General features: G+C 39.3%; 2 protein-coding genes across 3 annotated transcripts in view; one reads left to right on the top strand and one right to left on the bottom strand.

The window, feature by feature from the left end:
* LOC309570063 (uncharacterized protein) overlaps positions 1-14650 on the top strand; it is a 30842-nt gene extending 16192 nt beyond the window's left edge. Inside the window, exons 5-14 of the mRNA XM_082276669.1 lie at positions 1813-1949; positions 2507-2626; positions 3156-3186; positions 5150-5171; positions 5719-5743; positions 6625-6663; positions 7795-7896; positions 8983-9088; positions 9500-10468; positions 11241-14650. Of these exons, the coding sequence (XP_082132795.1) occupies positions 1813-1949; positions 2507-2626; positions 3156-3186; positions 5150-5171; positions 5719-5743; positions 6625-6663; positions 7795-7896; positions 8983-9088; positions 9500-10468; positions 11241-11296 (1607 nt within the window). The 3' untranslated portion in view covers positions 11297-14650. The remainder of the gene's footprint in view (positions 1-1812; positions 1950-2506; positions 2627-3155; positions 3187-5149; positions 5172-5718; positions 5744-6624; positions 6664-7794; positions 7897-8982; positions 9089-9499; positions 10469-11240) is intronic.
* Positions 14648-24669, bottom strand: PDCD6 (programmed cell death 6). 2 transcript variants are annotated; one of them, XM_082276682.1, is made up of 6 exons: positions 24542-24669; positions 21559-21620; positions 18437-18481; positions 17295-17453; positions 16507-16616; positions 14648-15584 (listed from the first exon to the last, which is right to left on the bottom strand). In XM_082276682.1, exons 1-6 carry the CDS (start codon positions 24622-24624, stop codon positions 15486-15488), a joined length of 558 nt encoding a protein of 185 aa, XP_082132808.1. In that variant the 5' UTR covers positions 24625-24669; the 3' UTR covers positions 14648-15485. The 2 variants fall into 2 exon arrangements, with proteins under 2 accessions (XP_082132808.1, XP_082132809.1); XM_082276683.1 differs by having other exon boundaries at positions 17301-17453.
* Between the last annotated feature and the right edge of the window lie 40 nt (positions 24670-24709).

Raw genomic sequence — 24709 nt, 5'->3', positions numbered from 1 at the left:
CAGATCATTAATGAAGGTTTTGAACAGGATTGGACCCAGTACTGACCCCTGGGGTGCATTGCTACCTCCTGGCCTCCAGCTGGACTTCATGCGACTGGTGACTTGTCCTCAGTCATGGTTCTTTATGGCTTTCCATTTGGTGGGATATAACAGATGTTTCTGTTTAGTGAAATATTTTTCCTCACTGTCCTTGGCTGTACTAAAAGAAATGAGATTAATTTTAACACTTGCTTTCTTTCTAACTGCTAGATTAACCAACCCTTTGGAGAGAAGCAAGGCTACTTGTCAGTGGCCTTAGTGTTCCAAGTGTGTACTGGTGGCCTAGAGAAATAGGTTCTCTGATGAGGGCCTAAGTAGCAAATTTCCTAGTTTTAGCAGAAAATGTCTCAGTTCAGTGCCTTGTCTTATAGTTACTCCACATAATAAATTGCTAGGCTTTTTAATACTAATGCTTTACTGTAAGCATTTGTAATAGAAAACCCTCTGGTTGCAAGAGCACTTTCAGTTCATTTGGTGATAGTTTATTTTCAGAGTTAAGATTTAGCAGTATAATACTGTAGCAGGTCTGAGATAGAGTTGAATTTCTTCATAGCAGCCTGTATGTTTTGGATTTGTGACTGAAGCAGTTTTGATGACACCACAGTGGTTTTTCCTGTTGCTGAGCAGTCCACCTGCATCAAGACTGTTTTGTTATTCTGGGTCCTCACCCCTTGAATAAGCTGGGGATGGGCAAGAGACTGGGAGGTGGCACATCCAGGGCAGTTGACCCAAACTGACACAAAGGATATTTTGTACCATGTAATGTCAGCAATCACAGTTGAGGTAAAGAAAGGAAAAAAGGGGGGGAAGCGGGATTGCACTTCCAAGGCAGCTGTTCAGAGACTGTGGGTGGGTATCGGTCTGCTTGTGGGGAAGTGAGCGATGGGTTTTTGCATGCTGGTTGGTTTGGGGGTTTTTTTACCCCTCTTTCCTTAACTTACTAAACTGTCTTTAAGTCCATGAGTTTTGTTGCTTTTGTTCTTCCTGTGTTCTCCCCACCCTGCTGAAGGGTGTGGATGTGAGTGAGCAAGCAGCTATGTGGTTCTTGGCTGCTGGCTGGGATCAACCCATCACTAATAGAGAGTACTGGAAATTATGACATAAGGGAACAGCTGCAGGGTTTTCCTATTTGTTTTAAACTGCTTTTAAGTTTACTATGTTCAAACTTTTCAGAGTAAAACTTTTCATGCTGGGTAATAAGCCTCAAACTTGAAGATTTCTGACTACTTCTGAGGGATAGTCTCAGTAATTTCTAGGAAAAATGAAGAAAAATCCCATTTTCATTCTTGTAATTCTTAAAAGTTTATGTAACATTTTTAGATTATGAAAGATTCAGTTTTGTGAACTGATTAATGTCTTTCCTACATCTGCTTTTACTCAGACACTTTCCAAATTGTTTTATTAGTATTTTACATGCAGTTTTTTAATCCAGACATTTGCATGGCATTTCCTATTCTCATTCTCTTTCTTAGTTTCTTGAAAAAATATCCCAGACAGGAGTAAATAATTCAGTAATGAAATATTTTTGTTGGGCTTGGAAATCCATAGATGGTGTACTTCCTTTCAGAACAAGACATTGGAAAGAGATGAATTAAGCTGATGTGGGTAATAAGTCTAAAGAGGTATTGAAGTGATCCTGAAGGAGTGTTAAATTCTGAAAATGGAATTATTTCATACATTCACTTTGAATTTAATGAACAGCATTGAAAAGAATACATTTGGTTTTAGTAGTCTGTAGTAAAATAGAGGTATTTGTAACTCTTGCTTTTACAGGTTTAGAACATGTGGTTGAAATCAGATTTGAAGGAAGAAAAGATCCACGTTACGAGTGCAGGCTGTGTGGGTGTAATACAGAGATGGCACCTATGATAGAGCATCTTAGTGGATATAAACACAGAAGAGAATATATTGTGAGTAATTTTGATGCATTTTGATCAAAATTTCTTTCTAATACTGCCCTTCTATTTTTTTTTCTAAATAATTATATCGTTTGAAGTTTAAACCCCCATATGATAAATTGTCAGTACTTGTATCGTTGACTCTCCCTGGGTGAGACCAACATGAAGAGCTGTGATGCTGTGAGCTATTGAGGCAGTGCAGTCCAGGGCTGCCTGTCTGTATCAGCTCCAAAGTTGGTTCCTAAGTGTTTGGATTGCTTTCAGGATCAGGTTCCTAAAACATTGTGATTCTTTTTTATTCCCCAGCATGTCCATAGCACTGCTGGATTTGGTACAGAGGGTGTGTCCTTTTGGTAGTAAGCTTTGCATGGTATCCATTTTTTGTTTTGAAGCCTACTGAAGTAACTCTAAAATTTGATTAGATGTGTTGCAGAGAAGAAATTAGCTCATAATGTTCAAATCAATGTTTACCAGTCTTGTGGAAGCTTGTCCAGATGGTGAAATGTGTAAATTTTTTAATATTGTGATAAATTTTGATATTAACCTTTTCAAGCTGGTTTTATTTACAGTCTAAAGAATTTCCAGATAAAATTAGGAGAAAACCGACAGATGTAAAAGAATGCAAAGTCTCATTTTTCAGACGCATAGCAGGAGAGCTAGAGAAGAGTGAAGGATTAAAAATGTATAAGGTAATTGGAAGTAAATGTAAAGTATCTGTTAATGTGTCTTTTATCAGTGCATTTATGTTTGATATAGTAAATTTTAAAAGTAATGCTGGCAAAGCTTGTTAAATTTGTGTGTTTCTAGGAAGTGTAGTAGTGAGTTGAACTAAGGCTTAACTTAAAGTTGCCCTGAAAAATCTGGGGAAAAGAGCAGTAGTATTGAAATCTGTCTGAAAAAAGCCAAAGCTTTTTATTTTTAAGGTTTTAGATGTTTTAAATTGAAAATTCTTTAGTCTGAATTCAGCAGTTTAGAAATTTCATTACTTTAACTTCAATAATTTTTAGTTTTTGCAACTTAAATTTTCTCAAATGTAAGCAAATTTTCTCTCAAATTTCATTTACATTTACAGGATGCTCTATCTGTGTGTGAGGAACCAATTGAATTATGTAGGCATAAATAAAAGTACTTGTTCCTTTCCTAAAGGCAGTTGCTGTAGAGACTGTTTTTATGAAATTTTAATCAGAAAGTCTAATATGAAACTTTTTCTATTTTTAGATTGAAGGTTACACAAGACCAACTACCTCATGTAAGTCTGTGAATTTCTTGAGTATAGTAGATTTGATATAATTGATATTTGGCCTAATTTGCCTTACTAGTTGAACTCAAAGTGTTTGACTGATGTAAAACACTCAACTTATAATGCCACGAAATGTTTTCAGAAATGTTTCTGGGTTTTGTGATTTTTGAAATGAGGAAAGAAGGAAATTGCCAGACTTCCAGTCTTCCTTAGATGTTTTTTAACTTCTTTGTTCTGGAGGTATTTATGATACCTGCAGTAATTTGCTCATCAAGGAAAGTGAAAAAGTATGGAAAAATGGTACTTGATGGCTAAATTGATAAAGTCTCCTCCATCTCATTTCTGTCATCAAAAGGCTTAAATGCTGAATCACTGGTGAAAGTGGAAATTACTGTTCTTTAGCAAATCCATTGGAACAAGCAATGGAAACCAAACCCACAAACATAAACCAAACATTTTCTCTCATACTGTATGGCTGAGTTACATCCTTTGTTACTGTAGATGTGCTATAAATCCTTAATGATGCCAATCTGAAGCAATACCTCCTTGCTATGTTTTGACCCTAGTATTAATACCAGAAGGAAGGTAGGTTTGATTGAAATGGGTGAAAGTTGCGTAGATCAACAGAATTTGTCAGTGTGAATCCTGCTTCTGTAGGAGCCTACCACAGCAGTGCCTTTTTTCTTTTTGATTGATCATTGGTGACTTCTGTGCCTTGTACTTTTTAATGTTGGTCTGCGAAACAAGGTGGTGGATAATCTTTTTGATCTGTTTGTGTCTCTTGTGAAGAAGAGGGAATGTGACCCAGGAATCAGCTCAGTAATTCTCAGTTCAGAGTAAACTGACATCAGTCAAGTCAGCAGACTTCTGTAGAAGCGGAAGACAAGGTCAAATATCAATCTGTATAATCAAAAACAGTGATCCCACCCAGTCCTACAGGATATGAAACTCTGGAGAAATGGACAGGCGGGAAGTTATCTGCAAAAACGTTGTGCCTTTCAATATAAAGGTTTGCTGTGGTTAGATGATAGGATCAACATCAAGTGAATTCCAGAAAAAATCCCTCTGGTTATTTCAAAGAAAATCATGGTTAAAGGTTTAGCAGCTGTGTGTCTTTAGAATAGGTCATACTGGCAAATTTCAAAACTCCGTTCTGACAATGAGAATGAGTTTGAAGATAGAATTAAGAAAGGTCATTTGGTGACATGTACTAGTGTGCAAGCGATGAAATGGATGTTACAGCTTCATCAGCCCGTTTTACCCATGTTAACGGGAGCTGGTCAGCATGGTAACACAAGTCTTTCAGCCTCATCTTGTAGGGCCAAAGATGTCACTTGGCTGAGAACAAGTCCTGTTGCTTATCCTGGAATACCTGTGTTGATAAATGCTTAAGAAGTGATAAGTTATGTACCATGCAGTAGCTGGTTCTCTGAAGCATAGTTACTCTTTTAGACTGCCTTGTTTTGTTGAGCTTTCCCTCCCTCCCTCCCTCCCTCCCTCCCTCCCTCCCTCCCTCCTCATGCTTATACATTGACAGAGATGAGATGATCAGACATTCCAACCCCCATAAGTTCTTGTTGGAGACTTAACTATTGTACATGCAGCTTTGAGGTTCACTGGTATTTACTCAGGAAAAACCCACGTGCAAACCTTGTAACTTTTTTCATGGAGGAGACACGCCCACCTCAGTTTATTCCATACAGGCTTCTTGTGTGGGAGTCAGCTGCCAGAACATAGATGCTGTAGGGTACCCTGCAAAGCCTTTAGGGCTCAGGTGTCCCCCAGACTTTTCATCAAGGATGACTGCTGGTTTCTAAGATGGCAGCATGTGCCATCTGCTGCTGAATCCTGCCCTTTACAGAAACGGCAGCCACTTCACAGCCAGTAACTGTTCCGTTTGTGTAATGCTTCCGTTGCAGTAATAACAGTGCAAACCTTGTGATGTTGCTAATAATTCTTTTTCATTTTCTAGCCCCACTGAAGAAGAAAGCAAGGTGAGAGTACTACATCCACAGGGAAATCAAAAGATTTTTAAATCTATTTTTCTGTAGCAAACATCATGACATATGGGGAAAATATTTTATATTGTCTTTCCACTGTACTTTTTCCTCTTCTGTAAATTGTTCTTTTTTGTCTGTGAGGAAATAGTAGCTATGGCTTTTGAAATACTGCACTCAAAAAGAAATTGCAATTGAAATTTCAAGCTGTTTCTATTCTATGTGGAATATCATTGGCTGAGTAGGTTTTATAAAAAGCTGTTTATATAGGAAGAAAAAGCCCAACCCACCATTATTTTAGTCATCTTCTTTAGCTGATTTGTGAAGAAGTTAATCTGTACTACTGATCTCTTTGAGAGTCAGTCAGAATAAGGATCTTTACAGCATACTTAAAACACTGTTACTTTTTAGAGAAAGATATCCAGTATTGGTAATTGATATAAATTTGGAAACTGAAATATTTTGGTTCTATATACTATGAGTAAACCTAATGTTTTGGTAATTTTTAGAATGCAGCTTAATACTGTAATTTCTTTCTTTTAAGGTGGGAAGATGATTATAAGCATGAGGTATGTAGAGGCAGTAAGTCCACACAAGTGTTCACATGCCCACAAGTGTCTCATGTTGTTGCAGTTTCTTTATGCTTGCTGCTTTTCATTTTCTGGAAAATGTTTACTCTTTGGCTTCATTTACTATTTTATTAATATTGTTGCAGAAGCAATTGACCTAATGAGTCAGAATTTTGCATTCATCACAGCAGAGGGGAAGAGAATACAGTACCTTTGCCTCAGCTCTCATAAATCCTGTTCAGAGCCACTGAGAGTGTCAGAGCCAGTGTCTGCAGGCCAGGTCTCCCAGCCTGTGCTGCAGTCTCCCCTTCCCTGTTTTGTCCCTCTTCAGATCAAAAGTATTCTATACTGAAAGTTTGGTTTGAATCTTAAGATGCCTCTAAAGATTTACCATCCTTTTTTTTAACTCAGAGGTGAAACTCAAAAGGATCACTGAAATATCTGTCCTGATTGGTGCTGGACACAAACACTGAGAAGTGCCTTGTTTTTATCTTAGTGGCAGGGTTGGTTGTGTAGGCCTCAGGCTGGTCAGGTACTATGTTAAACGCAGCTGAGCACTTGACTTTTTTAAACATGATTTTGGACCTGAGTGAGGAAAGCCTGGGAAAGATAGCTCTTGTAGGTGTGTGGCTTAGATGTGAAATGTGTTCTTCCTGGTATTTGGAAGTAATGCAGTTGTGTTTGTAGCAGCTGCTACCAAACTGATATTGAGGATCTAAGGTTACATGTTTATGGCTGTGACCTAAAATTATATCCTTTCTTTGTGCTGACTTTTATTGTTGGATAAAAGATTAAAAGGTTTTGTTCTGTACAAGATGATGCAACAACTGCTGTAATATTTAGTCTTTTAAAGTTTTTTCCCCTATTCTGCAATCTCACAGAATGATCCTGTTCGGAAACAGAAAGCTCTGGAGTTCTTGGTATGTATGTAAAATAATTGTGACGAGAGTTGTGAGGTTTCATCAGTATGATGCAGTGAATATTGTGAAGGAGCCTCTGATTACTGATCAAACTCATTTGACTACAACATTAATTTCTATTTTAATGGACTCTACCCTTTGAAAAATTAGTGCAGCTGTAGCTTAGCTCAGAACAATTGGCTGGATTCAATGTGAGCTCTTGGCCTGTTCTAGGGATGACTCTCCCCTTTGCTGAGGAGCCACTCTGACAAGCACTGTTAATTAGCAGCACTGATGTTGCTCAAGTGCTGTTGTCTGCCTGTATCTAAAGGGATTGTTGATAATGCTGAGTGAGAGGAGCCAGTCTGGTCTGGCTGCCAGAGAAAGCACAGCTGCTGGTCTTGGAGTGATTGGGGAAGTTTTATCAGCTCTGTTGCTGTTGACAGTGGCACAGTAAGCCTTGGTTTGTCTTCTGAGTTTATGAAAATACCTGACCATTTGTGTTCAACATTGTACTCTGTGAAAATCATGTTCTGTACCTAAGGCAATTGGAAAATTTCATTTGAATTTGAATTGTGTTTATACACCAAAATCAGAAGTAGAATGTTTTGAGATGTATGCTTCATTTCTTCCACGCTGTAGTTACCTGTGACTTCAGAAAGAGAGAGAGAAAAAAAGCAAGTCTAAGGGATAATCAGTAAACTACAAAAAAACTTGGTAGTTAATTGACTTTTATCTACAGGAATTACAACTATTCCTTACAGAAGACTGCCTATATGCTTTTAACTTACTGTAATCACTTATAAATTAATTTACTTACTAATCAGCCTGAATCTTATTTTTTATTCAATCTTCTACACAGAAAACATAAATTTAGGACTTGTCCCCTTCTCTGTCTGCAACAAAATGTTTGACTGTCAGTACAAGAGTGGCACAGAAATCCATGTTCATGTTTTACCTTTTATCTGGCCATAATTATGTTCCCAATTTATTTTTTTGATATTTGTATATACATTTATTATATATGCCATATGTTAATTAATAGTATAAATTAGGTTATACCAAAATCAAAGTGTAACTTTGATCCGTTTGTGTATATGACTATGACCCTTCAGCACCCTAATGACCAATTCTAACTGTGTTTTTTGACAGGAGACTTTTCACATCACCTCAGACTCAGAAGCAACACTTGTTCTTCACATTACACAGGAACTCATGGAGGCTTTGAAGACCTTTTGTGAAAAGAAAGCAGCAGTAAGTAACATAATCTTGTCCAGAGTTGTTTTACCATTGGGAGGAAAGGAGTGGTTAAACTCTCTGTGGTGTTAACACCCTGCCAAACTGAACAGTTCAGGCATGGGTCAAAACCCCCTGTTAAATAGACTTCAATTTTCTTTTTTTACAATTTCTAAGTAACAAAGGTACTGTTTGCATGGCACATTTCTCTTAGTATACCATCATCGTGTATCTGTTTTGGTTTTTTTGTGCATTTGTTCTGTTCTGGGCACCATTTTGCTTCTTAATGACAGGTTGTCTTCCTTTTTGTGTTGGTCCCTTGCTTGATAGCTTTTGTTCTAAGATCAGTGAGGCTTTAAGCCCCACACAAATGTGCCATGTTTTTCTTTGGTGGGCATGTGGGTAGGTTTGTCTTTCTTACATCTCTGCTCTCAGTTGAGAGTTCTAATCTCTTAAGACTAAGGTAGGTAAGTGTTCTTGACTATCTGTTGGTCCTTACAAAGCTCCATAGCTTCTTTGCAAAGAAGTTGACTACCTGTGGAAAAAGGAGTCTGAAGAATGACTAGAATCTTTGAAAAAATGATTAATGACTCTGGCAGCTACTGGTTCAGAAAATGCAGGATGTGTGTTTTTCTGAAAGCTGTTTCAGACTGTTTTCTCAATTGTATATTCCGTGTCTTGTGCTACAGTAACTGTCTCTGTGCAAATGCTGCCACCAACACCAGTTAAATATTGCTTCTGTAGCTTAATCTCTCAGCTGGGCCTTCCATTCTGCATTCCCCAGCGGGAGGCAGGATTTGCATATGTACCAGTTATATATTTTAGCCAGGTGATGATGAGAGAAATGAGGCAATAAATTTGAAACAGGAGACATTGTCTTCACCAGACACCTCGTTCTGTTCTCCAGATACTTACCTCTTCCAAATAACACTTTGGAAAATTGTGGTATAATGTGGTAACAGCACATCCCTCATATGGACTTGGCTATCACCTAAAATTGTACTTTGCTAACTTTCTATGGGAAATTTATTGCTTTTTAAAATTCTTAAAGTTCTTAAATTCTTGCATTTGCAAGCAGACATTCTGACCTTTTGCTTTGCCTAGGTTAATTACACCAACAGTTTAGGCCCACTGATGTCAGTACCTCAAGATGAATTTCCAGAAGGGAAAAGCAACCCAGAACACTACGGGGCAGATGGAGAATATGAAGGTAATTTAGATATTTTGTTTCACTAGTTTGTTTACTCTTGAGGCTGCACAGATTGTGAAAATTTAGTTTTATGGCCAGCCATAGTGCTTCTTAGGTGGTGTACTGTGTGTCTTTGCCCTCTGAGTCAGTTCAGGATATCATTTTCTGAAGCTTTAATGACTTAACTGTCTGAGAACATTCCTGTCTCACTGAACAGTGTTACAGCAGTAAAGGTTAAGGAAATTCAAGCAGTAACCCTTCCTGATCTATTTACTGTTAGGATTTTTGGATGGAATATACCAAGCTCAGTTAAGACATAAAGGCAGGAATTGGGAAAAGAACAGAAGGACACTTCATAAAATCTCAAAGTAGTTGCGTTTGCAGTTGGTATTCTAATATTTTGCTAACTTTTATTGCCCTTTATTTATTCAGGAAGTTCTGACTGGAATCAAGGTTTTTTGTCTCAGTATGAAGAGTGTTCTGAAGATGCTTCTTTTGCTCCTGCTCACTCTAACAGTTACCAAACAGATGATGGATCATCTTCCTGTCATCTGAGATCTGATGACTTTGCAATGGTGTCTCTGCTCAGGGACTCTCCTGCTGTTGAGCCTGATGGTCCTGTCAGTGGTATCAGTGAATGGCTGAGACAGCTCAGACACTCGGTGTCTGGCAGGAATTTGGCTGCTGGGGCCTCTTCCTACAAGACCAGCCCACTGAAGGAGTGCTCAGCAGAATATATGTCCAGTGATGTGCAAGGAAGTGAGCTCCATGATAAGAGATTCTCATTTGGCAGGGAAAATACAAAATGGAGGAATCAACAAGCATGTACAAAAGCAAGGCATATAAGTGACGAAGAATTACCCTATCCCAATTCTTCTGCCTCTCATCCTTCATCTGGAATATACTCTACAAACTATCCTTCACAAAACTATTCCTCTTACAAGAACGATGAGTCTGTGAATACTTGTACATCATCTGCAAATTCTGATGTTTCAGGAAGAGGTGGCTCCAGGTGGCACCAGGACACTAGGTGGGAGTGGAATGAGGACTCTAGGTGGAATGAGGACTCTAGGTGGAATGAGGACTCTAGGTGGAATGAGGACTCCAGGTGGAACGAGAACTCTAGCTGGAAGCAGGAGTCTAGCTGGAAGCAGGAATCTAGGTGTCAAGGATTCAGGTATCAGAAATCAGGCTACCAGAGAAACTGGAGTTCCCATCAGAACTCATTTTCTGGCAGTGGTTCGTACCGAGACCACCAGCAGTTCAGAAGCTCAGAAGAGATGTTTGATGGAGTTGATGTTGGTCTTGCTCCCAACACTGTGAACAGACTACTAGGAAAGGATGTACCTACAATGACCAGGACGCTCAAACAGTTGGCTCCATATTATCCAGCACTTCAAAGTAAGATTGTGATTAGTTTGCATGTGAAATGAGTTGATCAGCATGGTTGCTTTAACATAAGCAGGAGATTGCAGGCTGCAGAGATAGGATGTGCTGTTCAGGGGAGTCGAGCTCATTTTGCTCACGTCTGTATCAGTTGAAGAAAGGCATTGTTGCCTCTCTGAGGACACTGTGCCTCTTGGCAACTAAATGGAGCAGCGAGTGAGAGGAGATTTCGATAGCACAAAAATTTCCTGAATTGAAAGGTTTGAACTAGGTCATCTTTCTAACTAGCAGTTTGTATCATGAGTTGTACTGCTAGGTTTGCAACGATGGGAAGGGAATGTACTGCTGTAAAGAAAAAAATACTGAAATGCATGCAGAACCAAACCTGGATGGAATTATAATAAATAATCCAAATGGATCAAAACCCATTGGGATAACAAGACAAATGTTATCAAAGAGCTGGTTCATTACATGCTGATTTCTTTTTCCAGTTACTGTAGAAATAGTCATTAATGCTGAGAATAGTGATACACTTTTCAAAATGAAAGTTTCTCCTTTCGAAATAGATTATGAGAGGGATTTAAAGAGAAGTGGGCATATGCTACTGCATGGCTGTCATTGGGCATGAGTTTGGACAAATGCAAACTATGCTTCTGATACTAGAATTACTTAATTAACTAGGTAGCTACTTAATAGTAGAACTTTCATTTTCACATTCTCTATGCTGTATTATGTGAAATATTGTGAGATGGAAGTAACTGTAAATGTCTTTATCTCCCCTTTCTAGAAGTAAATATTCAGACATTCGTCAATGTGCTAATAGAAACTAGAGAGAAAGATTAAGGAGCAACAACAGTTGAACTGGAAACAGATGAAGAGATTTGAGAATCTCCATCACTTGGCTTTCAGGAAAGAGACTGCATTTGACTCTCTGTTTGGCTTGGGAAAGGTAAAGGGAGGTAGAGTTTTAACATGTGAAATATAGCTGGAACATGAACTTGCACATAACGGGTGAACATACTATTTTGTTTAGGCTTTTTGTAATGTATTTGTTATATCTTAGTATAGTACAGAAAAAAATCTTTTGTTATTTTTTGAAAATATGTTAAAATTATTCTGTCAGCAAAAAATTAATAATCCTTTGAATACCCCTCTCAATTCAGAGGAAAAAGAAAGGTTTACTTTTATGTTACCTACTTAAGAAGAATATTCATTGAAAATACAGGTTTATTTTTCTTCACACAAAGGTAAGGCCAGTTCCATTAATTTATATATGCTTTATAGTTAGCATATTTTTAGAAATTGACACACTACATTTCTGTTTAGACAAAGAAAGGAGGATGTCACAGCAAAGGTATTCTCTGTCTTAATGTGATGCTATATGAGGAAAATGTATTCTAGAGAACTGGTATGCAATGGGGCATATTAGTTTCGTTTTTGCAGAGTAAGAAATGGTGTGAAATATATGGAGATTTTTTAATCATGTTGTTCAAAATGAAATCATTATAAATTTTCTGAAAAACTCATTTGGTGGATTGACCCCTACTAAAATAAAAATTACTGATTCTTTCTACTGGTAAAAGCATATTGAGAAATAATGGAACCCATAAGGCAATCAGATAAAATAACAGGAAAAAAATAAATAATCAAAATGTTATACTAACTGAGTAATACTTACCAGTTCTGATGTGTATCAGAACCACATGCTCACGAACACCTGGCTTTAGATGTCTGTTTAATGTAATTAAAACCAGCTTACATGGAGCTGAAGAAAAGAAGTAAAGTGAGACAAGTTTACTCCTGAGTGTCTGTCTTCCTGTTCACTGCTGCATTGTGGACTATCATTTTTCTTCTCACCCATGCCTGAACTGTGTCTCTGTGCATTAAATACCTGTGCTGAAGCAGGGCTAGCCTTCATGAGCTGTCATAATACATTTTGGATCTTGTCACATAAATTTTAATAAGAACAAAACAATTTATTATTGAGCATATAAACTCAATTCCCTAAAATTTTCCTTCTGTCATTATTTTGCTTCTGCATCTGAAAAGATCCACTTTCGTTTTTCATTCCTGTTCACTATTTACTGCTCATACTTACTGAAGTGTTGGAGTGGTTTATAGTGTCACACACTTCGTAGCTGTGCCATACACTTTCATCCACTGAATTACATAGTCAACCTTGCTTAAAAGGCAAAATTACGGTTTTTCTACCACAGGTGTCTTCCAGAGTTTTGATTTAGAAGTCTGTAGGATTGATCAGTTACTGTATCTGATTATTTACTTCTGGTAAATAAAATTAGCAGAAGTTATTTACACAAATGTTACTGCCATAGTTTTTTCCCTCAGAAAGTGTAGTGCAACTAAAATTCTGAAACTGTAGAAAAAATGTTGCTAGAAAATATTACTGTTGCAACTCTGTCAATTCAAGTTAAGACCTTATCATTTGAAGTTGTTGTAGAGAACTCTTTTCCCATTTCTCACTCCCTGTGGGATTTTACTGCTATTACTGTATACCCCAGTGGCATACAGCAGCTGGATGACTTCCACCCAGATTAGATGCTCTTTCCACCCATACGTTCTCTTATTTTTTCTTCTGGGCATCAGTTACTACCCCTCCGTTGTAGTTGTGCAGAGTCCTGCATTGGGGGAAAACAGTTCGTGCATTTTGAAAGGGAGTTGGAGTTGTTACCAAATTACGACAGCATGGATTTACTAAAGCTTTCCTGAACTCTGGTGTGCTGAGTACTCCTTACTCCCAAGAAACCGCTTTGCCATATCTTGCTCCCATGTAGTACAGAATTGGAGCAGAACAAATCCTCTGTCTAGACTCCAGTCACAACCTTCACAAAGTAGGTCCTGACAGCCTGCAGAGCAGCACTGGATGCCTGGCACTTGTCAGCACCAATGCAGCTCCATCACAGGCTTTGGCATGGAGGCAAGAGTCCTGGGAATGCACCTGAGCCCTTGGAGCAAATTTCACATTTCCTTAAAAAGCCAGTGATAAAAATCCAGACTGGGACATGTCTTGGACAGGGGATAACTTTTCAGCCAGTGTCTTGGTCTGTGGTGTACCTGCTTTCACACCTTTAGAAGTGTCTGTTTCCCACTGGGACAAGAGGTGCTCCAATCCAGAGACACCTTGGTGGTTCTCTGCAGCAGTGATGCTCCTTTAGAAAGTGCTGGAGCCAGCTGTTCTGCATCAAGGGCAGTGAAGTAGAACAAGGCCAGCTGGACATGGGAGACATCCTTCAGGGGAGACAACTTGGGAAGTTTCTTAGATTCCAGCTTTTTTAGTTTGTGTCTTGGACTTAACTAGTATTCCTCAAAGTGCTTCCCAGAATTACTGCATTTTATGTGTGTGTATTATCCGAAGGGACAGATTCCTTAGTGGGAAAGAAATGGGGAAGCCCTTTTGAGCCCAGAAATTTGGGGCTCTTCTGTTTTGTTTCTGAAGAGAGCACATCTAGTTATCATCCCAGCCTTCTTGGGAGGGAAGGTTCAAGGAGTAACTGGTGGAAGTCTTTTTCCCTTGTTTTCTTAAACGTAAGTAACCTTCACAGTTCATCCAAGGCTGTTGGATGAGGTGGTTTCTGACACTGGTCATTATTCCTGATCTCCCTCCTCAGCCAAAACCAATTCCTTGCTTTTTTGGTGATGACGCCCAAAGTGCTTTGGGAGAACTCCTTGTTTTGGTGTGCTTATGCCATGGAGACCATTGGTCTTTCCCCACATATTTCACACCAGGAAAGTGTTCAGTTTGTTGCTGGGCTGTCACTAATGGTCTGATTGATTATCACTTGACAAACAGTAGCAGCTTCTCTGTGTGACAGATGTTTGATAACTGAACAGTTGCCACTTTGCTGCCTTCACCCTTACGCCAGACACTCTACTCTGGCTGAGACACAGAATCACAGAACAGTCTTGAGTTGGAAGGGGCCCACAAGGATGATTGAGTTCAGCTCTTCAGTGAGTGGCCCATACAGGGATTGAACCTGCAACCTTGCTGTTATTTGTACCATTCTCTGACAATCTGAGCCAATCTCAGGGTCACCTGGAAGTAACATCGTAACTTTGTTTTTTGGTTGTTTTTTTTTTTTTTTTTTTTTTTTAAACTTTTCTTTGGTTCCTCCAAGTTGCTTCTTCAGAGTTACTGCAAGAGATAGTGTTTGACACAGAAATCAGTCATTACTTGTCTTGAGTTTTACCACTCTCTCTCAGCTGTAAATGGTGAGATGTAGGGTAAAGTTATGAGAATGTCTGTCAATTCAAGACTACTTCAAATAAGTCCTTCAGCACAAAAAGGAAGACTTTTGGTGTTAAATGAGACAACTAAGCAAAGGGAACATATTCAGAGGCAGGGTTCATCTTTGTGGGGAAACTTACTGAGGGAGATGCAGTATGATCTGCTTCAGAGCTGGAAGAAGTTGTATTTGAAGCCATCCCAAGGATGGCCTGAAAGAAGGAGGCAGCTAGAAAATAAAATAGAAAAAGGCCATCCAAGTGGAGAGACCCCTGAATCATAGAAAATGAGAATACAGAAATAAAATCACCATCCCCTTAAAGCTGTATAAAAGTGAAACAGACCTAGTAGTTGACCTAGTATTTTTACTTAATTTTAAATTCTGTATTAAAAATTAATACATTAAACTCTTATAAAAGTAAGGCACATGCAAAACATGTTGTGCAACTTCTGACTTTCAACTCATATAAACTAACAAGCATTACTTTAATTTGGCATTTCTAAAGAGTCATTGCTCCCATGCAGGATATGTGTAAGAGGTTATGTTTGACATTGCACCAGTTAAATCTAGATTCTGTGCTTTCTGTACTACAGTAAGCAGAGATGGTCATATCATACAATAATACAAATAAAAATCAACTCAAGTACAGATTCTGACAGTGATTACCAACATACAAAATTTAAGAATGTGATGTTACATCCATTATAATACATCAGTGATCTTATTCAGTAGAGGATGATTTGGCAGCTCCAGTCTGTGTAATGCCAGTGTGCAATTCCTGGTTATCAGTGTCATACGATGCTGAAGACCATGGAAAGATACTGCTCATAGGACACCTGAATCCAGCCATCCTGATCAGTATCGTATCGTCGGAACACATCAGTCAGCCTCTGAGGAGGAGAGAAAAAAATAATAGACATTTTTGTTCTAGGGGAAGGTTCAGACTGCCACATACTCCCCTTGCCACCTGGGCTTCTATAGCTATATGAACCCCTTCTGTTCAACCCCTTTGTAGCCATTTTACAGTCTTATTTATAAAGATAGCTCTTTGCCAATAATGATACATTACCTAAGGCTACCTAGGCACTTCTTTATAGACAAGACTATATAGACTATTTATAATTGGCACGGGAAAAACAATGTCACATTTGAGTCAGCTGGAAACAGAATCCAATACGTACCTTGTGCATATCTCACCTTCTAGGCAAATGTGCTTCCTGTGCCATTGCTATCTGAGCTGTCACTGTATAACCCCAGAGCAGTATGGACAGTGGACCAGAACAACTACCAGCACGGTTTCATAAACATCAGCTGAGTGATACTGCATTTCAAAGCCCTTTTTAGCAGAGTTCAAGTCTATAATTAACTATAACTGCCTAATATTACAAATAAATACACAGGTGACTGATGTGTCTAAGTAACAGAGATAACTGCTTTTACAGGGAACTGCTTTCCCTCCAGGTTCTCTCTCTCTCTCCCACTGAAAGGTTGTGGGGCTTTTTGTATATTTCTACCACTACCCCAGCAGGAACAGCTCTGAAGTCTGTATTTAACTAACAGACACTGTGAAACAGTGAGACTATTTTGCACTTTTTTGTTCCTCACCCATTGTATCAAATTTACTTGAGAATCAAAGGAATTACTAATGAAGACCAATACACAAAGCTGTTTCTAGCACTTGTCATATACTTAGTTCAAATGGTTTATTATAAATAAAAGCAAGTTTTAGATCCACTGTTAAAGTGAGAACCAGAAAATCTTAGGAAAAGGTAATTTTTTTTCAATTGACATAAAAGTATATCTCAATCTTACCTGTAGAACAACACAGCATTGAATAAAATCATCAAAAGCAACTTGTCCTCTTCCTTGTCTGTCAAATTTCCGAATAAGGATATCGTAGAATTGATCAGACAGTCGGTAACCTTGGAAAAAGAGAAATACTTTAAAAGGTTTCAATTACTGCAGTCCTTCTATAAAAAGAACAAGGTTGTCTAGCAGGCATGTGTAACAAAACCAGAAAACAGTAAAGAGTTACAACGATTTTTTTTCCCAGTATCTCTGTTAAACTAAAATGCATGCAATAATACCCATGCTTAATAATAATTATGTACAGAGTCATGGTAAATATAATTACAGATTAAGGTGACTATTTGATTGAGGGAATGGTTTAGGGCTGCAGATCAAGTCTTTACAAGTCAAGTGACAGGAGTGAAAGTTCCTTAGGCATCAGAATGCTCTGGTAGCATAGACAGCTGGCTTTGTTTTAAAAAGTGGCAAGTTCTATTAAGTACCCTGTAAGGTCAGACTTTGCCTGAAGCATTGGTAACACTCTCAGAGCATGTCACAGAGGAGACTGGAACTGGATGTGTCAAGACATGTGTGGAATGTTTTTTCTCTATTTAAGGAAAAAGCTGTAAAAAACATGTGCTGCTGGCATGGACATCGTTAGAAGGTACCTTATACCTAAAAGGAGAGCTGCCCTTCACCTGCCTCATTTTTAGTCACATATGTCAAAGCAGTACAGTTCTGCAACAGTAATAGTAAGCAGCTCATTCTGTGACATAACCCAGTCATAAAAACCATAATTACAAATGAATTACCAAAACCTGTTAGTGCTTGCTTTAGCTCATTTTTGTCAATCATTCCAGAATTGTCTCTGTCATACGTTCGAAAGACGTTCTGCCAGTCTGTGATGTACTTCCAGACTCCTGTGAATTCATTGAAGTTCACACCCCCTTTGTTTTCTCTGTCAAACATGCCTGAAATAAAAAGTAAGAAACACATATAAAACCTTAGTCATAGTACTCAGCAAGATCTGCCAGGATTTTAAGAAGACAAGAATGCTTTGTGGAAGGTACTGAAGAGAGAAAAGAAACTGCTAAAATGCAAGTGATAATTTGGAAAGTTCTGCCAAGAAAAAGCAAGCAGTCATCCAGTGAAGGAAAAAACGATAAAGCAAGATAAAAGAGTACCAGAATGAATCACAGAATGTTTCTTTTTCCTGGGTTTTCATTTTCAGTTCGAAAATACTGAGGACTTGATTGATCGTCCAGTGATAAATCAAAATGGGCATTGTGGATTGTTCTTTTCTAAGGACACATTAAAAAGTCTTACATCTATTCCCAAGAGTGCTGGGATATTCATCTGCATTTGACTTACTGATACTGTTATCTTTATACAAAGCATGTCACACGGTGATGGAACTCGGACTGCTGCTGAACTTATTGAAAACAAAGCAAAAAGTGTAGTCCTTGGATTTATGAACTGTGTGATAAAGAAGATTTGATTTATTGTGCTTGAGTCTTTATCCTTCTACCACCATCACCTTCCACACTACTGGCGATTATTTTAGACACTAACAGAATTTAAGCATTGTAAAGCTTCTGTTTGGTATTCTGGAGCAAAACATAGGCTTAAAATGCAAGACAGGAAAAACTACTTCCAAAGACAAGTTATGTAATATCTTTTTAGAAAATTTGAGATGACAATCTCCTCATGCCTGAATTACATTTATTATCTAATCAATTATGCAGTAATATTTTCTCAGGCTACTTTGACAAGTGCACATGTGTGTATGCAAAGGGCATTCCTGTATTAATCAAAAGGGAAAATAATTTAACTTACTACTGCTGGGCACTCTGAGGAAAAACAAACCATGTAGCAATTGAGACCATTCTCAATCATCTGAACACATTACAAAACATTATCTTAGGACTATGTCACATCACACAACTATACTCACCAAGAATTGACCTGACTGTTGCTGGATTAAATGGAGTCCACGTGCCTGAAACAGAAAGAATTACTTAGTTCCTCAATACTAAGCAATGTTTAAAAAAAGTGCAACAAAACAAAAAAAACATGTTAAGACCAGTGAATTCCGAGCTACATGACATGGAGCTGGCATATTATAAAATATGGCTGCTTGGAAGTAATAATGTTCTTGACGATTCAGAGATTACTTCAACTAGAGCTTTACAAATACCACACAGACCAGCATTTTTCAGGCTGCAACAAACAAAACTAACAAACCTTGGAAGATCTAAGAGGGACTTTTTCAAGCCGTCAGGAAGTATTGGATAAAAGGCAAGATCTAAACTGAAATACCTCTTTTCTACTGACAGGAGCAGAAGTGTTCTAAGTTGTAACTCAATCAAGGTCTTATATCTGTTCCTCAGGAAAAACCCATCTCCTCATTTCCTTTTTACAGGACTACTCCAGGGCATTTAGTTTCTGACAGAAGTAAAAAGAAAGGGTTCCTAACATGGCATAACCATACACTGCAATTGAGAGTTGTTTAGTACAAATCCCATCTCCACTGCTAAAACAATTAAGTGTTAGCTCGAATTAGTACTTTTAGACCAAGAAATGTTGCTGCTTGAACGGGCCTGAGCAGTAGTCATCTGGAGAGGAGCTCTGTACTTCTCTGAGTATTTAGAGGCTAGTCATTATGAAATAGTTTTCACTTGGTTGAGAGCATTCCCGAGCACTAGGAAGCATTAAGCTTTAAAGAAAAAAAATCCTGTGCCGCATCTAGAATTTCACCATCGATTCTCTAGAGCCTGCAAAGGAAGCAGGAGGACGAAGCAGCACATACTGAACTGGCTGTGATTGCCTGCAGGGCCTCAAGGAATCGGTGAGACCACAAAGGAGTCGCGGAGCCGAGGGCACTGCGGAGCGCTCCCAGGGATACGGCAGCTGACCACAAATCCCAACAGAAGGGCCGCGCTGGGATCCAGCACGTCGGCTTTGCTGGCTCAAGTGGCGTAACTCTACAGGGGGAACCCTGCACTCTAGGCAGGTCCTGTGACTATTTGCACATAAAGAGAAATGTAAGCAGAGAAAGAGAAGAGGAAAAATGACTCTAAAAATGCTTAAGCAGTATTTTAGACAGAGAACATCAGTACCTTAGAGTTGTATGTCTCGTCACAAAAATAAGAAATAATGGAATTAATAAGGTGCCAGCACTTAACACTGAACAAAATAAGAGGAAAAAGTGAAAATACAGTCTGAAAGTTAACTTATTTCATCTTGAAATATTCAAGTGACTCATATAGATGCCACAGAGTGAAATCTGAGCAACTCCAGAGGTGAAGAACTGTACTGATTTCAGCCTGTTCCAATAAACAGGGAAAGCTGTTTCTGTCTCTTCTCTCCTGGCTCTACTGTTAACTTCCCACAGCAGCAGAGAAAAAAACAAGAAGGAAGCATAGGATTTTATTGTGCAAACAATTAGACAAAGTGATGATCAGCCCCTCTCAGGTAAGCACATTGTTATCTGTATAAAACTTCACAGGTTGAAAATGTCAAATTGTCAAAACCACACTGAACTTCAAATTTCAATGAACACGATGCAGACTTTTATAATGTTTTAGAAATAAACACATAATATTCTTTTAGCCCAGGTTAAATTGCAGGACAGCCACGCACAACCATCCACTAGAAGATATATTTTAAATATAACATAGTGAATTGTTAGTGACTTTGATGTACAAGATCTAGAATCTCTTGGAATGCAGGAAGCTTACAGTTCTATAAATATTTTGTCTAACAGTGAATTCACTTGGTAGGCATTCTTCATAATTGCAGAGCACTGAAACTGCTAATCTACACTGTAAATAAGGAAAGAAATAAACTCAGATAGTCATCACTGCCTATTATTCTTAAATTCAACCATATGAGGACATATTTAAAACATACGAAATTAAAAATGGCAGGTTCATGTGAAAAGATATTTAAAATATATAAAATTTAAAACAGCAGGTAAAATTAAAAATGACAGGTTCTCACAGTTCTAAACAGCACTGTAATCTAAATGAAAATGGTGACTTAACTTAGTTTTTGCTGAAGATTTTAGTCAAAATTTTAATTATGGATCAGGTCTGGCAGCCACAATACATAGCTTTTAATTTATCAGATACATTATTAAACAAATATTCTAGTAAATCCAGGTCATTTACAAGACTGCAATTTTACTAAATAGAGCCTTATCAATTTATTTCAAGTCAGGCAATTACTGACAAAAAGGGCCCTTCAGTCTGTGTATGCTGCAGCTCACATCAGTTTAAGCCCTTCTCAGTCACAAAGCACAGGAAGGATAAAAGAATAAACTTTGGGAGAAGGGAAACTTGGTATGGACTCAGAGATGGACAAACAGCCTGAATATGCCCTTTTTCAGATTTCCAAATGGAAGAAAACCCCACAGAGTACAAGCCTACCCGCCCTGAGTCATGGGAGGAAAGTAAAAATAGGCTGCTGGAAAAATGTTTCATTTTTTATTTTGTTTCCATGAGTTATTATCAATACCCTAGTTATTCTTTGAGTATTACAACAAGGAACTGACAGACTATTAGGAAGTTTTAATACTAGATCTAGAGTGCATCTTTCTACTCTGTTAGGAAAAATGCCAAGCATACTTTATTTCCTGCACCATACTGTATGAAAAATAAATTATGTGCAGTGAAAAGGCTGGTTGTAAACAGCTTTGTCCACGTTATACACTGATCCAGGTTAAAAAACAAAGGTTCAGTAGTGATCAGCAAGGAATATATAAATCACTGGTTATGATTTCTAGGAAGCAGAGCTGGAAAAAAAATAAAGGGATGTGCATGCCTTCATTCCTCAGAATACAGATCAGTAATGGTTACAACAGATATTCAGTTCAAACAAACAAAAAATCAGGAGGATTGTCCATTTTTTCTTCCCTTTCCAACCTTTTGCTGTAGATTAAACAGCATCCCTCAGTGGTAGGAACACTTCCCACCCCCCTCCATACAGAGAATGAAGGCATTGAGTAGCCACTGTCACAACAAATTTAACATGAAATTTACGATGAACTACCTCACTGCTCATCTACAGACTTACCATTAGATAATGCTTGCTGGAGTTCATTATCAGATATTATTCCACTCCTGTCTTTATCAACTCTGGAAAAAAACCAAAACAAAAACACATAGTAAGCTTTAAATGGCTGAAATTAACAGGTTCCACTTGCTGAAGACTTCAGCATTCTGGTTCTTACTCATCAGGTGAGATTAATCTTTTCCTGAAAAGTCACTGGCACATGATAAAAGCTCCAAAGAAAACTGTAAGGCTTACTCATGAGTGAAGAGATGCACAGAAACACACACTGCCAATGAAACAGTTTGGGCATGCTCTGCACAAAGAAGTATTTTTATTTATTTCTGTTTAAGAGAACTGCAGAGCACACGTGCTGGTTAAATCCACAAAATGCCTAATGTCACAGTAGTAAGCTGCTTGTTTCCCAAACTGGAGCAACAGGTTTGGCACCCAGATTCTCTCACATGTTGGCAATGGAGAGGAAGTCACTAATGTGACCAAAGTACTGAAAGACTCAATCGACTGCCAGGCCTTGGCCCCTTTCAAATGGGGTCAAAGAGGAAACAGCACAGCCAGCTTCCAGCTTTTACTGAGCCTTCACAGTCTATTGTCCTAAAGAGTCAAGTTCTATGCCAAAATGAATGAATTAAGTAATTTCTGCCCAAATAAAGAATGATCATGCCTTCTTTAGAAGGGAAACTGAAAGTGGTAGGGACTTCCCTCCATCTCATACAAGGATGTTCCCCTTGGACTGACAGTTTTTATTTCCCCTCATTTACTACCACTCCAAAGCACAGTCCTGCTCAGTTGATCCCTGTTCGCAGAAGCTGATTTTCTTCTCCTTTAGTCCTTGCTGTCTTTTTCTAAACACTTCCAGTTCATTTTATTGCTTCCTTCCCCATCTCCAAGAATTATGTAACCTTCCACAAATACATGCAACACTGAAATTGCAAGCGTAAGTTGCAAAGATTTCAATAACAAAAAGGTATTTCCCTTTTTTATTCTGTTTCTCTTCTTAGTATTGTGAACATTTTTTACCTTTTATGAGCTGCTACCAAGTGCTAAGCTGATATTTTCATGAAAATGCATTATGACCTACTTATCTTGCTGCTGAGCATCATCAGTCAGCACATTCCTTTTATAAACAAAATTATGCAAAATTAAAACGGGTTTTCCTCATGGACATCAGGTTCCCACTCTGGATTCCACTTGACATATGGGGCTCACCTGTCACACAGGGATCATGATCTGGCCATGACTGGCTGATACAGCCCAGTAATTCAGGACCGTAAGGTGCTCCTGCAAGCTTTCACAGGCCTCAGTTACTGCAGGAATCAGCAAACCTCACCTGACTGTTCACCCTCTTCTCACAGAATCACAGATCCACAGAATGATTTGGGTTGGAAGGGATCTTAAAGATCCTCAAGTTCCAACCCCTCTGCTGTGGGCAGGGACACCTTCAATTACACCAGGTTGCTCAGAGCTCCATCCAGCCTGGCCTTTAACACTTTCAGAGATGAGGCACCCACAGCTTCTCTGGGCAATCTGTTCCGGTGCCTTACCACACCTACAGTAAAGAACTTCTTCCCACCCTCCAATCTAAACCTACCCTCTTTTCCCCCAGCTGCTCCTGAACAGATTACATAATGATCCCAGGAGAGTTCCATCTGTCAGTGTGGCGGATGACCACACACACTCCTTCAGTCAGCTTTCCATCCACTGGAGAATGCTTCTATTCATTCTACATTTACTGAATTTCTGTAAGAGCCTTTTGATAGTGTTGGGAGTATTTTTGGAAAGCATACAGATTATGCGAATTGCTCCAATTCTAGCCATCATATCCATATCCAATCCTTACCAAACATATTCCAGGATTTATACAGTAGTCTGCCAGACAGGAATACTTTCAACAAAAGCTGTGCAACTCTCCTGACTAACTACATTATTTAAAATTATTTTCACTGGTTTTCCTGGTGCAGAACAGATGGTTGATCTGTTTCTTTCTGGACCCTTTGAAAAGAGAAATGGCTTCATGCATGCCTCTGCTGAGTTCTCAGAGGAAGTTGTTTTACAGCAGGCTGGGTAGGTAAGCAGCTGCATTCCTGAGTCACGCTGTAAATATCAGCCAGTTTTAGAAACTTAGTACTGTTTATCTACTGCTTAACCTCTTCTTGCTGCTGCTTGTGTCAGAGGATCTGTCTTGACTCATCTCCCATAAAAATGGATCCAACGTAGGCACCTCCCCAGTTTCCTCAACATGACATAATTGCGAAATCACCTTTGGCTTCTTTACTGATAGGATCTTGCCAGTGTGTTTGTTTAGCATAGGCTTACTAACTCCCTTCCAGGTCCCTCTGTTCCAGGTGAATTCAAGAGAATATTTCAGTTTGGTTGGAAAAGATCTCTGAGATCATCGAGTCCAACCTGTGACCCAACACCACCGTGTCAACCAGACCATGGCACAAAGTGCCGCATCCAGTCTTTCCTTAAACACCTCCAGCGACGGTGACTCCACCACGTCCCTGGGCAGCCCATTTCAATGTCCAATCACCCTTGCTGTGAAGAAATTCTTCCTGATACCCAACCTAAACGTCCCCTGGTGCACCTATGCCTTCTCGTTGGTAGCTTTGAAGTTTTCAACATTTATGAGATTCCTTTTTACAAGCCTTCCCTGTACTGCTACATTGCTCGTCCAGACTTTACTATCCTTTCTGCAATCTCAGGTTAAAAATTACTTCAGCGCTTTCATGGTTACCTTCTCGCTCCCATCAATCCCCTTTACCCTTGCTATAAAATACAGCCACACTTATTCCTCCTCAGCCCTTTCTTACAGAGTCCCTCCCACAGGGAAACCAGCACGGTGTTTACAGCGCTGCCAGCCGCCCCGGCAGCCAAACCCCGCGCTGGAAGCCCCGGGCCGGTGACCGGATTCCCGCAGCAGCCGACCCGCTTCCGGCACCTCCCGCTGCCCGCTGGCCGCCGGGCGCTCTGGGGCGGCGGGGCTCACCTCTGGAACACGTTCCACAGGAAGGAGGGGTCGGGCAGGCCGCCGCCGCCGCCGTTGGGCCGGTGCGCGTACCCCGCCGCCATGGCCCCCGCGCGCCTGCCCCGCGCGCTTCCGCCACCGGCCGCCCCTGACGCAGCGCGCCCGTGACGTCACGGCCGGGCGGGTGCG

The sequence above is a fragment of the Coloeus monedula genome (assembly GCF_965178545.1).
Source record: "Coloeus monedula genome assembly, chromosome: 1".
NCBI lineage: Eukaryota > Metazoa > Chordata > Aves > Passeriformes > Corvidae > Coloeus > Coloeus monedula.
Note: the sequence above shows the minus strand (reverse complement) of the source record. Positions and strands in the feature narration are given on the sequence as shown.

Bases quoted from the DNA above. Each gene is read 5' to 3' on its own strand.
- PDCD6 (XM_082276682.1), bottom strand. From the start codon at position 24,624: ATGGCGGCGGGGTACGCGCACCGGCCCAACGGCGGCGGCGGCGGCCTG. The intron at 18,482-21,558 runs GTAAGTCTGTAG...TTTCTGTTTCAG, and splicing joins CCAGCAAGCATTATCTAATG to GCACGTGGACTCCATTTAAT. The intron at 15,585-16,506 runs GTAAGATTGAGA...TCTCCTCCTCAG, and splicing joins AATGCTGTGTTGTTCTACAG to AGGCTGACTGATGTGTTCCG.